The sequence below is a fragment of the Alosa pseudoharengus genome, unplaced genomic scaffold (assembly GCF_046254945.1).
Source record: "Alosa pseudoharengus isolate Yale_2024_CS ecotype anadromous, Long Island Sound unplaced genomic scaffold, YU_APseudo_1.1 YU_APseudo_1.1_scf_1, whole genome shotgun sequence".
Lineage (NCBI taxonomy): Eukaryota > Metazoa > Chordata > Actinopteri > Clupeiformes > Clupeidae > Alosa > Alosa pseudoharengus.
The window spans coordinates 43,105,090-43,124,537 of NW_027468564.1; the positions used below are offsets into that span (position 1 = coordinate 43,105,090).

The 19,448-nt window shown below is 42.7% G+C and overlaps 5 protein-coding genes across 5 annotated transcripts; 3 read left to right on the plus strand and 2 right to left on the minus strand.

Moving 5' to 3' along the window:
• Positions 1-5,934: 5,934 nt before the first annotated feature.
• On the plus strand, positions 5,935-6,581 carry LOC143142541 (histone H1-like). Its single transcript, XM_076303529.1, has one exon. It carries the CDS (start codon positions 5,935-5,937, stop codon positions 6,541-6,543), a length of 609 nt encoding a protein of 202 aa, XP_076159644.1. The 3' UTR covers positions 6,544-6,581.
• A 2,260-nt stretch (positions 6,582-8,841) lies between these two features.
• LOC143129024 (histone H2A) lies at positions 8,842-9,235 on the plus strand. The gene has a single exon (XM_076289879.1). The coding sequence runs from the start codon at positions 8,842-8,844 to the stop codon at positions 9,217-9,219; it is 378 nt and encodes a 125-aa protein (XP_076145994.1). The 3' UTR covers positions 9,220-9,235.
• Positions 9,236-10,061: 826 nt separating this feature from the next.
• On the plus strand, positions 10,062-10,528 carry LOC143142606 (histone H3). The gene has a single exon (XM_076303657.1). It carries the CDS (start codon positions 10,069-10,071, stop codon positions 10,477-10,479), a length of 411 nt encoding a protein of 136 aa, XP_076159772.1. The 5' UTR covers positions 10,062-10,068; the 3' UTR covers positions 10,480-10,528.
• Positions 10,529-11,239: 711 nt separating this feature from the next.
• On the minus strand, positions 11,240-11,639 carry LOC143142680 (histone H2B-like). The gene has a single exon (XM_076303779.1). The coding sequence runs from the start codon at positions 11,637-11,639 to the stop codon at positions 11,265-11,267; it is 375 nt and encodes a 124-aa protein (XP_076159894.1). The 3' UTR covers positions 11,240-11,264.
• Positions 11,640-12,617: 978 nt separating this feature from the next.
• Positions 12,618-12,994, minus strand: LOC143142800 (histone H4). The gene has a single exon (XM_076303808.1). The coding sequence runs from the start codon at positions 12,973-12,975 to the stop codon at positions 12,664-12,666; it is 312 nt and encodes a 103-aa protein (XP_076159923.1). The 5' UTR covers positions 12,976-12,994; the 3' UTR covers positions 12,618-12,663.
• Positions 12,995-19,448: the final 6,454 nt, after the last annotated feature.

A 19,448-nucleotide genomic window follows, 5' to 3' on the forward strand; every position in this document is an offset into this window, starting at 1 on the left:
GCGTTCACCATACTGCAATTAAGTATACTTTTGATTATGCCTCATTTGCCAATAGAATATGTTAAGAATTGTTACATGTGGAATTGCTTGTTGATGAGTGTAAGTAATGATAGCAAAATAAACTCATTCTGCTCGATCAAATATGCACTTATGCAATATTTTTTTTTTTTCAGAGACACTGTTGAAGTAATTTGGAGCACATCTCTACCACTACCTAACTCTACCTCATCAAGTGTCTGCCTCCATGGCTGATGACACAGAAGGTGAGGTTTTCTTGATGGCAAATGGTTACATAGCCTGTTAATATGACATGACACATTTAACATAGTTTTTGTTTTATTTATTTATGTATTTATTTAACCATTGCAGGTTCGTCCACTGCAGAGTTGCAAATACCTGAAAGCCAGGAACGAAGTAGGAATATAAGTATCTATTTTTTAATGTTTGTCTATTTTGTAGTTGAAGATTGCTCATTTAATGCACATTTGCAGATTTGTTCTGCAAATCTGTTGAAAAACAAGTCATTAAACGGATGTACTTGTTTACAACAAATACAAATGCTGTTGTATTTTGTTATTTGTCAATTCAACTTCAGTAGACCACCCTTAGTGCTTCACTTTGATATGAATGTTTCAAATAAATCTGTGATTTTAGTACCTTCTAAGATTAAAAGGTGACAGGGTTGGTGTAAATAACAACTAATACATTGGTTTACCAAGCACATGGGGCCAGAAGTCTAGAGCGGAGCCCCAAAACATTTTTGGCATGTGAGCAAGGATGGATTACTGAATGAGCCTACCGAGTCCTTATGCATCTGTGTCCAGGGGGACAGTAGTTCATAATCAGTCACTGTATTAATACATAACCTCACTGTATTAATTTATAATATGACATTATAGTGTGAAGTTGTCAATTATTGCCAAGCACAGGTGACTCTGCGTTGTGGGAGGGGGCCCCCAAATCAAATTCTGCTTAGGGCCCCCAAAAGGCTTGGGCCGGCACTGCAATGGGACTTAATACGGAGTGGCCAGGCTCTCCGTAGACGGGCTCTGCTTGATGTGATGCATGCTGGGTTGAACACAATGCATACTGGGATGGCCGCAATGCTTACTGGTTAGAAATTTTGTCCGACTTCTGTCAGCCGGGGAGGGACTTACCACCGTGACACCATGTCACATGACCTTAATATAATATGTGTAATTTATAGGCTAAGTGTATTTGGTACCCAAATTGTCACCTTAGGTTATGATTTAGCTTGATTCGCAACCTTACCGTCAGTTGAACAACGTGCCATTTTAAATAGCATCCAAAATAAGTTCATTAACATTAACGGTCATGTGAAGGCTTTTAAAAAATAATAATAATCAATTGACAACATATTAAATTGTGTAAAAACATGTATTATTTATATAACACATTTACCTAAACTAACATACTAAACTAACATTACTAAACTAAACTAACTAACTTACTAAACTAAACTAAACTAACTAACTAACTATTTACAACTAACTTTACAAACTACATTGGGGTTGCCGCGCACTTGTGGCAGAACCATGCACCCTCTGGAACCTCGTGCATTCTCACACACTCAGTGTGGAACCAGAGGGTGCATAGCTCACACTGCACCCATTCATGTATTTCACGGGAGGACCCAGGCGGTGCCATATCTCTGCATATGGCGCAGTGCTGCTCCGGGTCCTCCCGTGCTGCAGCTATTGCTGCTGCTGCGTCTTTTAATAGGTGCTTTCTTGCCTGGGCCTCCTCCTTCTCTCTCTTCTGTTGGTCTCTCTCCTCCCTCTTCCTTTTAAGTTCTGCTGCCCTTATTCTTTTGGTCTCGGCCCTCAGGTCCTCCTCCGCCCGCTTCTCCTATAAGAGGGCAGCGTACTCGTCACTAGTGATGACTCTCGCTGGAAGGGGAGTACGCTGCCTCTTTGCCGACCTGTTGAACACTGGAGGCAGCAAGATGTTGGCCAACCCCTCTGGGATGACCCCAGCCATCACTAAGGGGTTTGGCTGCCGGTGACAGGTAGGGCAGGTGGCAGTGGCACTGATGGTGACCGGAGGAGCAGAGCCGGTGGCAGCAGAGGTGATGACTGCAGGGCCGGTGGCAGGGCCCTCGGCGAGGGCAGCTGGTGTATCTCCTGCATGGCCGGTGGCAGGGCCCTCTAATGATGAGGTACAGCCAGAGACTTTCTAATGAGGAGACACAGCACTCAAAAAATCCTCCATATAAATGCATAGGGCTAGTTTGTAACGCACATATCCCACCCCTTCCTCGGCAAAACGTTGACGTGTGAATACATTGAGCCAATCATGTGGTGTGATGTGAATACATTGAGCCAATCATGTGGTGTGTTGTGAAGACATCGTGCCAATCATGTGTTGTGAACTCGCCACTGGAGAGAGGGAGTTAAGTTATTTAGAGACGAATAACCGCGTCGCAGGAAGTGCATCAAGGGACGCCAGACAGCTGTTACAGCTAACAGCTGTACCAAAGATGGGCTCTGGCTGTACTCAGTGATACTGCAGACTCGTAAAAGTAGTTAGAAAATAAGGCAGAAAAATTACAAGTTTCCTCATGCTGCTTCCTTATGTTGGAATGTGCAAAAATGTACAAACAATCAAGAGGATGCCTTCTTGTATGTGATTTCTGCAACAGTGATACTGCAAACATGTTGATAGCCTACTGTTGATTTTTATGCTGTAGCCTAGTGTAAAGCATGTCACACAGTAGCCTAGCCTACAGAAAATACTTAATTGATGTGATATAATGATAACTTGTATGCCTACAATGGTTTATTAAACATCATATTAATTTATTTAGTCAGTCATCATGTTCATGTTAATGAATAGGAAGGACATCTAAACGATAGGCATAAACCAAAATTTCGCGCAATATCTGCCGTCCCTATGCGTGAGTCACAAGCTCCTCCCAGCTGACTCTGGCAGATCACGTGGACAGTCAGTCGCGATCGATTATTTAATAAATAAATGTGAATTACAAATAATAATAAAAAGCTTCTACCTAATGTGACTATTTTTTCATGAACTGTAAAAGAAAACACGTTTTTTCCCTGCTGTATTCTCCATAAAGAGTAAAGTAAATTATGTACTTATTTCCGGAATTGACGTCACTTCCTGGACTCGTCTGAGGCTGGTCTAATGGGTCTGAGGTCTCTCAATGACTTAACCCCTACTGCCGCTGAAGCAAGATTGGTGTCGTGAAGCCTTGCGCCCGCGCATTTCTGCCAAATAGGATGCCCGATGAGTGCCCAAAAAGCGCTGAAATATGGCCACCGATTGGAGGGACTTTCCTAAAAGGACTTTGCTTTAGTCATTACATAGAATGTCATTATCACATCGTTACATGTTTGTCCTACCGGTGTCCACTGTCGCGTCTTCTTCTGTTTGTAAAATAGTGAATGCCGCGTTTACACCGTTTAAAAACATGTTGTGACTTCCTAGGTTAACCGGAAGTTCCCAGTGTTGTAATTAAAATGTAATTAAATATTATTTAGCTGTTGGGTACTGTTTGGATGGCAAACATGAGCAATTGAGTTTAAATGTATTAATTTATTTTCTAGTTAGTTAAATGTGTTATTTTGTGCTGTTTTTAGCTTATATTTTGTTATATTTTGGCCTGTAAACCCCCCTGATGGTTTTTATTATATTGGTTTGGTCCAATTGGAAGGGTTCAGGCCTATTTATACTGGTGGATTCAGTTAATTGGGGAGAATGATGAAGAGACGTAAGTCTTGTGCTCAAACTGTAAAAAAAAAGTTATTGACTGAAATTAGTCTATTGTCGACAACATTTGTTATTGAAGTATTGTTTTGACTATCATGTCAGTTTGCTTTGTTTATTGAAAGTATTTTTTTGTTATTATTATTTTGTTTGTGTTAAACCTTTCCTAATTATTTTCGCCCATTGGGCCTTAATTGGGAAAATAAACACCCAACTTTCCACTTGAGATCTCTGAGTGCTATAACATCCACCTCACAATGCCTCGACTACGTCTATCCTTAACATTAACACTGCATTTTCATCAAAACTGTCTGACCATTTACCTGAAATGCTTACGGCTTCTACACACAGTTGCGTTCCGTCAACACATGCCAGTGGGTGTTCCCGACGGTAGCCATGCAAATGACTTGAAGTATAACCGTAATTTGATTGGTTGGTGCCGTCCGTCGATTGGCTTTATTGGCCGGTGCCGTCTGTCGGTGCAGCAACAGCTGAACTTCTCAACGTGAGCGACGGGAGAAACGCGATGCAACGGACCCACAATTCAGTTCGGCAACGGATGACGTGAGCTCATGTAAAGTGAATGGGATGCGTCTCCAGCAACGCAACGCACGCGTGTAGGAGCCGTTAGCCCTCATGTTGTGTTTGTTTTTATGTTTACTAGTTTTGTGTTCCCAGTCAAAAATGACTGCTACATTATAACTTGTTATTAATCTATAGTAACACATATTTTATCATCACATGTTGTGACAGACCTTTGTATAAACTAAATATTACCAGTTTTGAACTTCCATTTGCTATTTATGGCCTGCAGGCCTCTTGACCTGAGCTCATGCAAATCACAAAGGGGAAGGTAGGCTACTATTGGGGAAAGGTTTCAGTGGGGGCTGGCATAAAGGCAAACAGGGGGAGTAAGGGTGTGGTTGTGTGTGTGTGTGTGTGTGTGTGTGTGTGTGTGTGTGTGTGTGTACAGAAGCACATATATGGTCCATCTGATCAAGGTGCCTGGACTCATTCTATTCTAATTGCTGGCCATTTACACATGGGTTCAGAACTTTAATAAATACCAAAATTGTTATTGAAATTATCTAAATGTGTGTTGTGTGTTCAGAGGCCCTAAACAAAGTCATGGAGCCTCACGATAGTCAGTATAAATTAACAATATGTTTGAGAGAAAATATGACCGCTAATACAACAGGAGGGTTAATCATTGATCACCCTACCCTTGAAGCAGTTATTCCCTGCAGTCAATCTGTTAAAGGGTCACTTTTTAATACTTTATCAGCACAATATAAAAAATATCATAAAGTATAAGACATATCTTATATTTCAATATAAGAAATGTGTTAAGAAGTGAAACAAAACTTATTTAAGGGACGGCTGATAAGCTTTAAAAACATGACAATGATATTACTCATAATGAACAGGCAAAATGGAACTGCGTAATGTCCTCCCCGCACTCACTTACAGCATATGGGCAGTCCAAAGAATAGTCTAAGCCAAAGTGTTAGAAACATATATTCTATTGTTCATTCTCGGTCATATCTGCATAAGCAGCCTTATAAAATATTGCCACACCACTTATGTTTCTTATAACTTGGTCCTATAATATTTAGACCTATGTGGTATGTTTCCGTGTGGTGTGTGTTTCGCAGTGTCCAAAAAGGTGTGTTTCGCAATGTCCTAAAAGCGCCCGATTGGAATGTACACATTCGCAAAAAAGACATCGTCATTGCTTTTACGTGTAACAGAGGCTCATATCTTGGTCTGTGGTACTTTTTTGTCGACGTATTGCACGGTTTCACTATCATTATGTGCATGTTTTCCTCCCAAAACTCAGACTGACTGCAACCTTTCCACCTAGAGGTCCAAATGTTTCAGTTCGTTGCAAAAGTGATAATGGGCAACCATAAGCCCCCGTATATTCATTTTAACGTGTAGTCTGTGCTCTTCACAACATACATTTTCTTGTTGGTAAATGTCGTGTTGCTACTCATATTTCTTACAAAGAAGTGTGTTGAGAAAACACAAATGATCTCTTCGCCACAGAAAGACCGGGACAGCTCTCACTCTGACGCTGAGTCTAAATGGTTCTCATGTTTATTTTAAGTCCAGCCCACCGGCTTTCGCAGCCATTCATTCTCTCAGATCTCCCGAGTAGTCTGTCCGTGAAACCTAAACGATACAATGGCAGAAACAGCTCCAGCTGCGGCCCCAGCAAAGGCCCCTAAGAAGAAGGCGCCCCGACCCAAGAAAACTGGCCCGAGTGTGGGCGAGCTCGTCGTCAAGGCCATCTCTGCTTCCAAAGAGAAAAAAGGAGTTTCTCTGGCGGCGCTGAAAAAAGCACTGGCGGCTGGTGGATACGACGTGGAGAAGAACAACGCTCGTGTCAAGCTGGCCATCAAGAGTTTGGTCACCAAGGGAACTCTGGTCCAGACTAAAGGGACCGGCGCGTCCGGCTCCTTCAAGCTGAACAAGAAACAGGCAGTGGAAAAGAAGAAGCCGGTAAAGAAGGCAGCTCCTAAAGCCAAGAAGCCTGCAGCGAAGAAACCTGCCGCGGCAAAGAAGCCCAAGAAGGCAGCAGCCAAGAAGCCTGCGGCCGCCAAAAAGTCTCCGAAGAAGGCAGCCAAGAAGCCCCTCACACCGAAAAAGGCAACGAAGAGCCCGAAGAAGGCCAAGAAGCCCGCTGCCCCCAAGAAGGCAGCGAAGAGCCCCAAGAAAGCAAAGGCAGCGAAACCCATGGTGGCTAAGCCTAAAGCTGCCAAGCCCAAAAAGGCTGCGCCTAAAAAGAAGTAAATGTTGCGCGCATTCTTCTGGTCTATTTCACCATGTGTACAAAAAGGCTCTTTTAAGAGCCACCCAAACGCTCTCTGAATGCTTTTATTCCATCAGTGCCTGCTGGTTGGCAAACCAAATTCGGTTTGCAAATACACATTCATACTCGGCTCCTTTTGCATGCTCACAAAACCCTTACTGCGTCATAGATCAAAGAGTCCATAAGCTATCCGAGAGGGACATATTAACAAAAGTGAGTGGTATTAAGTAGTGTATAGGCAATTCACTAATGCAACACAAGTACTAGTTAGCTGGCTCAACTTACCCCAGCCTTGGTGGCTCATCTAACCCCTCACATCATGGCTTAAGGGGATCAATTGAGGTGTAATGGATCTGCATGTACTATTCACGTTTTCTCTAAATCATCTCTGGACATTAATGGAATCCAATCCAATCCACAATATATATGTGTGTGTGTGTGTGTGTGAGTGTTTATATTTACCACATTTGCCATGTGCTGTACCTTTCCACAGATTGTAAGGAATGATAAATTGCTGTCACATGTTAAAACGTATTGGTTTCCTAGAAAAAAGGGGTGGCTCATCTTACCCCTATGCCTATGTATTGTGTATACAATTTTAAAATACATTATATTGGGTAAGTTATTACGGTAACACATCATAACTTCTATCTAATGCAACAGATGCATCCAAACATGAAACAAAGTATCCAAAACCTTGCAATACAATTTCAGCTTGTTACATTGTAATAGCCAGTAGTCTACTACCAGTGCCAAATGTGCCCAAAATATCTCAGGACGTCCCGTTGGTTTACTGGGTATTATAAGTTGAACCTCTGGAAACTTCGCTGTAACTTTAACTGGGAAACTACTTCTCGAATATGCTATATGTTAACTTTTTTATGATTGAGCTGACGGTCTAAAAGGAAGGTGGAAGTGTTATACGCGCCAAATAGATTTCAAAATGATGTCATGCAACGAACTACACGTTGATTGGCTCTCACCATTGTGTTCTCAGCCAGTGAGGCACGGAGTAGCACCGTGCCGCTGTTGGATAATAAGACTTGCCTTGCCACATCTTTGCATTTGAGTATTCAGACGAACCTCAACACCTACTGAAAAATGAGTGGCTAAGCCTAAAGCTGCCAAGCCCAAAAAGGCTGCGCCTAAAAAGAAGTAAATGTTGCGCGCATTCTTCTGGTCTATTTCACCATGTGTACAAAAAGGCTCTTTTAAGAGCCACCCAAACGCTCTCTGAATGCTTTTATTCCATCAGTGCCTGCTGGTTGGCAAACCAAATTCGGTTTGCAAATACACATTCATACTCGGCTCCTTTTGCATGCTCACAAAACCCTTACTGCGTCATAGATCAAAGAGTCCATAAGCTATCCGAGAGGGACATATTAACAAAAGTGAGTGGTATTAAGTAGTGTATAGGCAATTCACTAATGCAACACAAGTACTAGTTAGCTGGCTCAACTTACCCCAGCCTTGGTGGCTCATCTAACCCCTCACATCATGGCTTAAGGGGATCAATTGAGGTGTAATGGATCTGCATGTACTATTCACGTTTTCTCTAAATCATCTCTGGACATTAATGGAATCCAATCCAATCCACAATATATATGTGTGTGTGTGTGTGTGTGAGTGTTTATATTTACCACATTTGCCATGTGCTGTACCTTTCCACAGATTGTAAGGAATGATAAATTGCTGTCACATGTTAAAACGTATTGGTTTCCTAGAAAAAAGGGGTGGCTCATCTTACCCCTATGCCTATGTATTGTGTATACAATTTTAAAATACATTATATTGGGTAAGTTATTACGGTAACACATCATAACTTCTATCTAATGCAACAGATGCATCCAAACATGAAACAAAGTATCCAAAACCTTGCAATACAATTTCAGCTTGTTACATTGTAATAGCCAGTAGTCTACTACCAGTGCCAAATGTGCCCAAAATATCTCAGGACGTCCCGTTGGTTTACTGGGTATTATAAGTTGAACCTCTGGAAACTTCGCTGTAACTTTAACTGGGAAACTACTTCTCGAATATGCTATATGTTAACTTTTTTATGATTGAGCTGACGGTCTAAAAGGAAGGTGGAAGTGTTATACGCGCCAAATAGATTTCAAAATGATGTCATGCAACGAACTACACGTTGATTGGCTCTCACCATTGTGTTCTCAGCCAGTGAGGCACGGAGTAGCACCGTGCCGCTGTTGGATAATAAGACTTGCCTTGCCACATCTTTGCATTTGAGTATTCAGACGAACCTCAACACCTACTGAAAAATGAGTGGCAGAGGCAAAACCGGTGGCAAGGCCAGAGCAAAGGCCAAGACTCGTTCATCCAGGGCTGGACTTCAGTTCCCCGTGGGCCGTGTCCACAGGCTGCTGCGTAAAGGCAACTATGCTCAGCGTGTCGGCGCTGGTGCACCGGTCTACTTGGCTGCTGTGCTCGAGTACCTGACTGCTGAGATCCTGGAGTTGGCCGGCAACGCTGCCCGTGACAACAAGAAGACCCGTATCATTCCCCGCCATCTGCAGCTGGCTGTGCGTAACGACGAGGAGTTGAACAAGCTGCTCGGCGGAGTGACCATCGCTCAGGGAGGTGTACTGCCTAACATCCAGGCTGTGCTGCTGCCCAAGAAGACTGAGAAGTCCAAGTAAACCTGCTCCCTCTAAATCTCCTAAACAAAGGCTCTTTTAAGAGCCACCCAAAAACCAATGAAAAAAAAACATTCCAAGTTGCCTTCGCCATTGACGTGTTTTCTGCAAAGTCAATATTTATTCACACACAATGTAGAAAGCTGTCGAGTAAACCGTGCCTTCCGGCCAATATCTGATCACTCTTACCCCAGAAAATGTCAACCACTAACTATGTGTCTGATAAGACAAATAAGTCTGGTTGAAGAATGTAAACCGTTATTTCATTTATCACTCTGGACTGTTAGTTAATCATGAAAGGCTGCGAGATGTTCCTGGGGCCTCGTGGTTCAAGGTGATGACGCAGTCTTGTAATTAGATAATTTAAATTATGTATAAAAAATATGGTATAATATTAGTGGTAGTTTGGGGTTTCCTGTTTCTGTATAAACAAGCAACTATTTGTAGGCTTTAACGTAGTGAATACAAGCCACCGTAGGTCATAATTTGTGTACATGACGTCTAACAAGTTAATTGTAATTTCTTGAATTTCCCCTTGGGGATCAATACAGTATCTATCTATCTTGTTTGTTTCTATAACAGTCTATATGCACTGACCGATTGAATGTTTCAGTATGTTTCTTTTATTTATCATTTAAATTGAAGAGGGTTTGTAAATAGTCCATCAACACAATGATATAGGCCATTACGGGGGTGGGCTTTGTATTTTGAATTTCAGGCGGCACTTGGATGACCAATCAGCGGAGCCCAACAACCTGACGTACACAGGGGGCAGGCTGAGACCGTAGGCCTTATATACCCAAGATCCGCAGTTGTAGCCATACTGTTCTGAATTCTGAAGAATACGTAGCAATGGCCAGAACCAAGCAAACTGCCCGCAAATCTACCGGAGGCAAGGCTCCGAGGAAGCAGCTCGCCACCAAGGCTGCGCGTAAAAGCGCACCTGCCACCGGTGGCGTGAAGAAGCCTCACCGTTACAGGCCTGGCACCGTAGCTCTGAGAGAGATCCGTCGTTACCAGAAGTCCACTGAGCTGCTTATCCGCAAGCTGCCCTTCCAGCGTCTGGTCAGAGAAATCGCTCAGGATTTCAAGACCGATCTGCGCTTCCAGAGCTCTGCTGTCATGGCTCTTCAGGAGGCTAGCGAGGCTTACCTCGTCGGTCTGTTCGAGGACACCAACCTGTGCGCCATCCACGCCAAGAGAGTCACTATCATGCCCAAGGACATCCAGCTGGCTCGTCGTATCCGTGGGGAGCGTGCTTAAGTGATTTGAAGTCAGGAACCGTAAATTCAAAGGCTCTTTTAAGAGCCACCTAAACATTTAAAAAAAGCTGGTTCCATATGTCTTGGTTAAATTGGTTCATGGGTAGTCGTAGTATTCTTTAACATATCTGCATGATTCGGTATTTTGTAATAAGTGTCGCGTCTTCATTGCTAAATGCACTGTCAACATGCAAGAGGGATCGATTCTAGCAAGTTAAACGTAATCTATACAGTCAGATGATCCCTCACATATGATGTAGTCATGTCCCCTTCACGCGAAGTTTCGGACTTCTGCCCAGAGAGCCATACAAAATGAAGTTTAATCTCGTTTTGCCATGACTAGATTTAATCTCGACATCCCGTATTTATTCTTGACATTCAAAAGTAGTTCGTATAGCAGGCTACAGTAAATACACAATTGAGACCAGTGCAACACCGCTGTAGTCTTCCTTCCTGGCCTGGTCAATGTTTATCCCACTATCGTGCCGTTTCTCTCCAAACCACACAAGTAGTTCATTATATCCCTTGTAAACAACATTTGATACGTTTTCGGTCCAGCAAACTACGCTCTTTAAACAAATGTGTCGTCCCTGTCTGGACACAGATGTGTTAAAAACAAGTTGTGCTGTTTTCTACGTGTTGGTTTTAAGGGTGTAGGCTTTATCTCATAACTATTGAATACAAATGAATGCAGTGCAGTCAGTGTTTACTTGGAATTACTTTTTAAAGAGAACGTGGGTGGCTCTTAAAAGAGCCTTTGGATTAATGCGCGTTCAAAGTCAGGCTTTACTTGGAGCTGGTATACTTGGTGACGGCCTTGGTTCCCTCGGACACGGCGTGCTTGGCGAGCTCACCGGGCAGAAGCAGACGCACTGCGGTCTGGATCTCCCTGGAAGAGATGGTGGAGCGCTTGTTGTAGTGAGCCAAGCGGGAAGCCTCTCCAGCAATGCGCTCGAAGATGTCGTTCACGAAGGAGTTCATAATGCCCATAGCCTTGGAAGAAATACCGGTGTCAGGATGGACCTGCTTCAAGACTTTGTACACGTAGATGGCATAGCTCTCCTTCCTGCTCTTTCTGCGCTTCTTGCCACCCTTGCCGGCGGTCTTTGTTACGGCTTTCTTGGAGCCCTTCTTTGGTGCAGGCTTGGCTGGATCAGGCATGTTGATATCTCGACTGTCTGTTCGATTAACTGACTATCTTCAAGTCAGCCTGTATGTGTCAAGTTTTATGTAAATAGAGGACTGCGTCACTTTACACGCCCACGGCCAGAATTCTCTCATTTCCCTCCGAAATCAAATACCCACACGGTTGGTCGTTTTGAATCGAAGGGGGCAGAGGCGAGAAGGTTAGCACCACCCACAGATAATCGGTTTTCAGTAGGCTTACACCAACTTCTTTTGTTCTTATTTCCCTCACTTTTCTTCTGAATGACAGGAATCTTTCGAAATGGCAAAAAACATTAAGCGTTACAAATCACAGTTAGTCTCAGTCCCTTTGGGGCATTTCTCGAATTATGATTAAAAATGTATTAATTGATCAACAAAACTACAGTAAAAAGGACAACAAAACTGTTCTGTACTGCACTGTAGCTTCTACAGCATTGTGTAAAGGGAAATGACTGTATTTACTGTAAAAGTGAATATTTCTATATACCCTGACGTACCTGTCTGTCAAGCCACATTTATGCTTGACTGATTATGAAAACTAGTTATGACACTAACTACTTTAAGACTTTGTGATGGCACACGCGACTTTTCAGCATGCATTTTCGTTTTGTTGTTTCTGCAGACGATTTTGTTCTATCATTTGTGAACCCTAAGTTAACTTATGTCATTCAGTAGCGCAGTCATGGGTCGCACTTCCTACTATCTTAGCAAATGTTCTGGCGCTTCTTGGGTTGTTTTCAAATGATTTTCATATGAATACATGGCTTTCTCTTGGCCACCAAGGGATGAGGACTGGACGTCTGTCACGACTGAGCGTCTCATGAGATGGCAATGCACCAGTCTCTCAAATAGTGCGACAACATATGATATTGCCGACAGGCAACAGCGTGGAAGTGGTTTATTTATAAACATTTTATAATTCAAAATTCCCTATACATATAGGAACACAACCTTTTATGCGGAACTGGGTGGCTCTTAAAAGAGCCTTTGTGTATAAATCGAGGGACAAAGCTGATCTTTAACCACCAAAACCGTACAGTGTACGACCCTGGCGTTTCAGAGCATAGACGACATCCATGGCGGTCACGGTCTTTCTCTTGGCGTGCTCGGTGTAGGTGACGGCATCACGAATCACGTTCTCCAGGAAAACCTTCAGCACACCACGGGTCTCCTCGTAGATGAGCCCAGAAATACGCTTCACACCACCACGGCGAGCCAAACGCCTGATTGCAGGCTTGGTGATTCCCTGGATGTTATCACGAAGAACTTTGCGGTGGCGCTTTGCGCCTCCTTTCCCAAGACCTTTGCCTCCTTTGCCTCTGCCGGACATCTTTCAAACTTCTTGCGACTGAGAGTTGCACGAATGTGAAGCAGCTAAGGCTCGCAACTCATACTACTTCCCACAGAGAGGACCTTGTTGAAAACTACTAAGCACTGCCCCTTCACTCTCCCTCCGTTTGATGAATGGAGTGTGCGCGGGCATTTAGGCGAAAATACGTCACCGAAAAAACGCCCACATCTGAGCTTCACCCCACCCCACCACACAATGAATCAAAGTTGGACCGACATTGTTACTTTGCACAACTGTTTTTTTTGTTTTTGTTTTTTATTTTCTATCACAATTCGACACAGGACAGACATACTTAATCCTTGTGTGGTCTCCGAGTTATTGACCCTTTTTATTTGTTTCTATAAGAAAAAAAAAACTGTACAAGAATGTTTTTTCTGCCTGATAATGGCCTTAACAATTTGGTAGACATGCCAACATACCCCTACACATTTGCAACCTTCAAAAGATGTTTGGGTCAAATTGACCCAAAGACACATGAAACACACAGATGTAAAGAAAGACACAACAATAGACACACACGCACACATGCTCGCACACACACATTCACACACATACATGTACATGCTACAGTTTTTTCAAACCTAGCCCAAGAAGTTCCTGTTGTCCTGCAGTCTTTACACTTTACCCACTTTCACTCTCATGTTGTTTCTAAGTTAGAGTTTCTGAAGACTCCTCTTCCACTTATCTCACTCTTAGATGGTCTAGAGTCTATTAGATAATATTTTTCAAATATTTTCTCAATCTGTAGTCTCTCGCTCAAGATGGTGGTGAATTACTGTACTGAAGGGCCTATACAGGGAATTTACCTATACACTGTCAGGTAGAGCAGCTATTATGCATATTTGAGGGTGTTGAAATACCAACAAAATGTTAAAGGAACCGTATGTAAGAAATGTATTTCAATTAATCATAAAATGGCCCTATATGTCCCTAGACATTAAGAAATCATGTTCATTTCAAATACTTATATCACTGACAACAGTAGTCCGGCCAGGATATTGTCATTTAAAAAGTGAAGTTGCAGCCCTCAACTGATGTTGATGTTGTGTTTTGTCATGTCATTCTGTGTTTTGGCCTGATGCGCCACCCTCCACCTATCTACTAATCACGAAGTCAGTAGTGTTTCGGCATCCGGGTTGGCAACCTCGAGTCAGGGGGGAGGGGGAGGGGATACACCTCTCTACAGTAATTTGAAAGTGATTGCAGTAACAGTTTTGGCCACAATCTTACATATGGTTCCTTTAAATAAAATTGTGCTGGATCCATACAGAGTAAATACTGAAGGACTACAGGAATTTGTAGCATGTATGCAGAGACTTTTTCTCATGAGGAGACACTCAAACACTCAAAAAATCCTCCACAGAAATGCATGGGGTTATGGGTCTATCCATTTGTCTCGTAAGTCCCCCTACCGAGTTGGAAAGTGTAATTACGCAGCTTTCTTGCGGCATTTCACAGAGGCACGCCCCATTTAACTCGGAGCTCTTGAGGGTACACCCAAAGTCCTTTTAGGCAAGTCCCTCCATTGACAGCCATATTGCAACACTTTTTGGGCACTTATCGGGCATCTATTTCGGCAGAAATGCACGTGCGCAAGGCTTCACGACACCAACCTTTAGAAAACCTCGATCTGGTTTTCTAAAGAGGCTAATGTAGCTAACAATAACAATGCATACCATAACAATGCATACCAACGGGCCTGGCTCTTTGGCGTTGTGGTCAAGCTGCAGGGTTAGTACCCTGGAGACCCGGGTTTAAGACCGGGTGGGGTCACAGCTCTCTCCATTCGCTACAGCGAGTATGTGTGTGGGTGTGTGCGAGCATGTGTGTGTGTGTGTGTTTTCATGCAAATGAACGGGAGGTAGCGTCTGCTTTAGTGCACCCGATGGGAACCAAAGAGAGGAGGGTTTCTTTGCAGTCTATCAGAAATTAGGGCAATTACAGACACAATGCAGAGGTGATCAGGACAGGCAGGGGTGAACTAGTTCCCCGAAAAAGACCAATGACGAAAGCAGAACGCTCTGATTTTTTGCATTGTTTGTTTTGCCATGGAGAAAGAGAGGAAAAAGTCTGCAACACCAGTATATGCTCCCAATAGTTATGTTTTTATTACCGTGACGTTTCAAGCCAGCTCAAGCCCTTCATCAGACGTCATTGGTGTTTTGCCATGGACTCTTTCTGAGAAAAGTTTTAAGGCGACATCACAAAACATGTCCAATGAAACCCAAAAGTTCATGCACAACCCCTGGCAAGAAACGGGTACAGAAAATGTGTGTTCTCAGGGAGCCCATACCTTCCCACATTAGTGAAAAACTTTGGACAGTGCGAAGTACTGTCACAGGATGAAATAACACACACCGTAAAAAATTATAATGAATCTATTTTGCAATTAGGACAACAACAGATGAACAAGAATGGTTCATACCCCAAAAGATACGAGAACATCAGGCAGAAGATGCGTGAGCTCGGGTGACTACTGATTACCGCACGGAAGATGACTGCAGTTAAAGAAATTAAGGACCTCATCCATGCAAAAAAGTACTAGACAGTGGTGAAGGCAGTAAAGAAGATTTGTGGATACAAAATTGAGACAAACTTACAAAGTCAATGGCCTTGCACTGAAGCTTGGCCACAGTCTTAAAAAGGTTGCGAAACTTATGGAAAGCAACGCCTGAATGAGTGGAAATGATGAGATGGTTGACTAAGCTGTGGATTTCCAGAAGGTACATGAAACCAGATGGTCTGACTATATATCCTCGACTGCAGTCAGAACGAGGCCAAATGAAACTCCGATGACCCTTCCATTTACGGAGGATATCCAAAAACTTCATTTGTACTTGGACTCCAAGAATGATGAGTATCACAAACTTCTCTCAGAAGACCCTTCAGATTTTAAGATGGTCATGTTTAGCCCGGACATGTTTGGAAAGTGTTTTTCTACTTTTCAACAGGAGAAGAGAGGGTGATGTGTCTTCTATGCCTTTGTCAGCCTTCATGTCAAAAAATACATCCGAACCACACAAAGACACAGACTGGGCATTAAGTGAAACGGAAAAACAGCTCTGTTGGCATTTTTCTAGAATCAAGACAAGGGGCAAACGTGGACGCAAAGTGTCCATACTCCTGACCCCAAAGATGGTCTGCTTATTAGATTGGCTTGTCAACACAAGAGAGAAGTGCGGCATACAGAAGGACAACCCATTCTTCTTTGCCAGACCCGGCTCAATGTTTCATCACAGAGGCTCAGACTGCCTTCGCACATGTTTACAATAGAAGGATATACTCTTCATTCTAACTCATCAACTTCTATCTTACAATCACACAGTAGCAGAATAATGAACACATTTAAAATTTGTTTTTCTCCAGACTTACCACTAATCACCTTATTATTAAGAGGAACACAACACAAATAAATATGCAGTGCTAAATGTCTATGCTGTTCAAGTACCACTAGACATCATTTCCTCATTTTGCCTGGGGAATCTCATGCTTAGACCCATAAGACACCCCCTTACAAAAATTAAATGTTTGCGGCAGATTTGCAGCAAACTTGTGGGTGAACTTTGTGGGAGACAAATGAGTTCACTAGAAAATATCGCCAGAAGTTTGCCAGTGTTGGCCGCTAGAGGCAAACTTCCAGCAAGTTTGGCACTAGTGGCAAATGTGTTCGCCAGTGATTTGACATCACACTTCGCCAATAATGGCAAACTTCCAGTGAACTTCTGGTGACAAACCTAATTTGCATAATGACATTGCTGCAAATTTGCTGCAACATTACCAAAAGTTAACCGCAACTGTTTGCCAGAAACCTAATTTTCATGTGAAAATATGACCTGCGGCAACGTCGCCAGAAACCTGAAATTTCTGTAAGGGCCTGACACGCACAAATCATCAGACAATCTCCTCACACACCAACTCATTGTTGCACCTTCGCAGAGCTGTAAAGGCATCACTTATAATTCAATTTCAACGGTGATGAGCACACACACACACACACACACACACACACACATCCTATGCCCCAGCTAGAGCAGGTCTGTCACCCACATCACACACAAAGAAAGATGTCTTTTTTATATAGTGTGTGTCTCTGAGCATCATTTTAACACATCACTTTTTAGAATGGATTACTGAAGCCCAAGTCTCTGCGTGAAGTTCCTACTCCATCCTATTCTTTTCTTTCCACAAAAATTGTAATTTACGTTTATTATTATTATTATTATTAGTAGTAGTAGTAGTAGTAGTAGTAGTAGTGTAGTAGTAGTAGTAGTAGTAGTAGTAGTAGTAGTAGTAGTAGTAGTAGTAGTAGTAGTAGTAGTAGTAGTCAGGGGGAGCATGCTCTTGGACCCCTTAGCTTAATTGTGGGGGCATTTTTGTGTTTGTGCCCATGGCCCCAGTGGCTCATAATCCACCACTAAATATAACATTTCAAAATAATTTTGGTGTTACACTGACTTAGAATTCGGATAATGCCATTGCTGACATTGCCGATGTGTGCCAAGAAAGTTTGCTATTGCACCATGTAACATTGTTGTCACAGGTAAAGGTATGACCTTTTTATCAGTTTTAGATGATTAAGGTGACATCAAATGAGGATAACCAAGCACTTAATTCACAAACAACTCTTTGACGGGCTCTGCAGCAAAAAATGTATCATACTAAAAGTTTTGTAAGACTGCAATGCTAGGCTACATGTGCACAACAGCACACCAGTGGAAAAGTTTATTATTAGCGATGTTGAGCCAAATGAGTCAGAAAAAGGCACTGATCTTTCCCCCCTTTATTTTCAACTTGTTTCAGAAAAAGGAAACTGAAAGATATGAAAAAGAAACAAAATACAAATTAGGCCTATGTGAAAATAGATGTTTGAATGCTGTAGCTGGTTGGGGGCTGTAGAGCTGCTAGAGAGTGAATGAGAGCAAACTGGAATGGGAGAAGGAGCTTGGTCTTGCTGGAATGCTGCTGGTGGGCTTCTGCTGGTCTAGATGATCCTTTGTTGATGCCAGAAGTCCTTCTAAATTTGGATCAGCGACTATGTAGGGATGGTGTATTGCTTAAGACGCATTCTCACTTTTTTGATCACAACAAGGTGATTGAAAAGCACATTTTTCAAAATGTTCAGGGTTGTGTATAGACCAGTATTTGTTCACTTCAATGGATATTTCTGCAGGGGGAGGGGGGGGGGGGCAAAATGACACATTACTAAGACATTTCCCTCTGGATTCTTTGAGGTTAAATGATAATAAGTAGATATATTGGCCAATTTTTGACAATGATAGATAAATGCTATGTGTTAATGGTGTCCTCCAATGGTTTGCACCCACTTTTTTTGGCATTTCTTGATGATGTCCCTGACAGTGCCTTGATCTCTCTGAGGGGCGAAACTGTCCACCATCTTGATAAGGTCAGGATGGGAAGCCAAGAATGCCAGTGTGTTACGGGCATGGGTCCTGTTTTAGACACAAACAATACATGAACGCCAATAATGACAGCATTAAAACAATAATTGTGATTAAATTAACGTTAAATTAACATTCAAAATATGTTTGATGCCACAATGACTTTTCATAGGCAGAACTGCATGCCTGTTTTCATTTCATAAGAGGGCATGAGACACACACTCTCTATTTAAGACAGTGGAGTACAATTATTTGACTGACATCACACTTGACACGCTTGGCACATTAGCTGAACACACTTGAAGTGGCTAAGCCAGACATCAGTTATTGCAGAGAACGTTTAGGGAGAGTCAATTAATATACTCCAAACTTCTCTGTCATCAAATTTTGAATTACTTTATTAATTCTATGTAGTATTGATATATGACATGACATGGCTTTTGGATACCACGTAATAAGTTGATGGTTTGGTTCGGTTAGCTGAGTGGTTATTTAGAAACTAGAAGCAAAGTCCTTTTAGGCTAGTCCCTCCACTTAGCGGCCTTTTATTGTAAGACAGAAATGGGCGTGCGCAAGGCTTCACGACAACAACCTTGCTCCAGCGGCGAGATCCCAACACATGATTGAGCTAATCATGTGGTGTGTTGTGAAGACATCGTGCCAATGTATTCACATGTCAACGTTTTGCCGCGGAAATGGGGTGGGATATGTGTAGATAACAGCCATTTTGGCGTTACAAACTAACACCATGCATTTCTATGGAGTATTTTTTGAGTGCTGTGTCTCCTCATTAGAAAGTCTCTGCTAGAAGTAGTGCTCCCACCTGACTTCCTGTGCACTGTCGAGCGCCAGGTAGCTGATGGAGTGAATGAAGCGGTCAGTCAGGTCCTTTTTCCCTGACAGGACGCGGGATGCCCCCATGATCTCTGCCAGTCTCTCCAGGAACTGTGCAGTGGTCTTCCTCACGGCCGCATTACGGTGCCTGTAGAGAACCATTGAGACACACCAAGAGAAACACAGAGACAGAGAATGAGTAAGCCAGAGAACCAGAGG

Bases quoted from the DNA above. Each gene is read 5' to 3' on its own strand.
- LOC143142541 (XM_076303529.1), top strand. From the start codon at position 5,935: ATGGCAGAAACAGCTCCAGCTGCGGCCCCAGCAAAGGCCCCTAAGAAG.
- LOC143129024 (XM_076289879.1), top strand. From the start codon at position 8,842: ATGAGTGGCAGAGGCAAAACCGGTGGCAAGGCCAGAGCAAAGGCCAAG.
- LOC143142606 (XM_076303657.1), top strand. From the start codon at position 10,069: ATGGCCAGAACCAAGCAAACTGCCCGCAAATCTACCGGAGGCAAGGCT.
- LOC143142680 (XM_076303779.1), bottom strand. From the start codon at position 11,639: ATGCCTGATCCAGCCAAGCCTGCACCAAAGAAGGGCTCCAAGAAAGCC.
- LOC143142800 (XM_076303808.1), bottom strand. From the start codon at position 12,975: ATGTCCGGCAGAGGCAAAGGAGGCAAAGGTCTTGGGAAAGGAGGCGCA.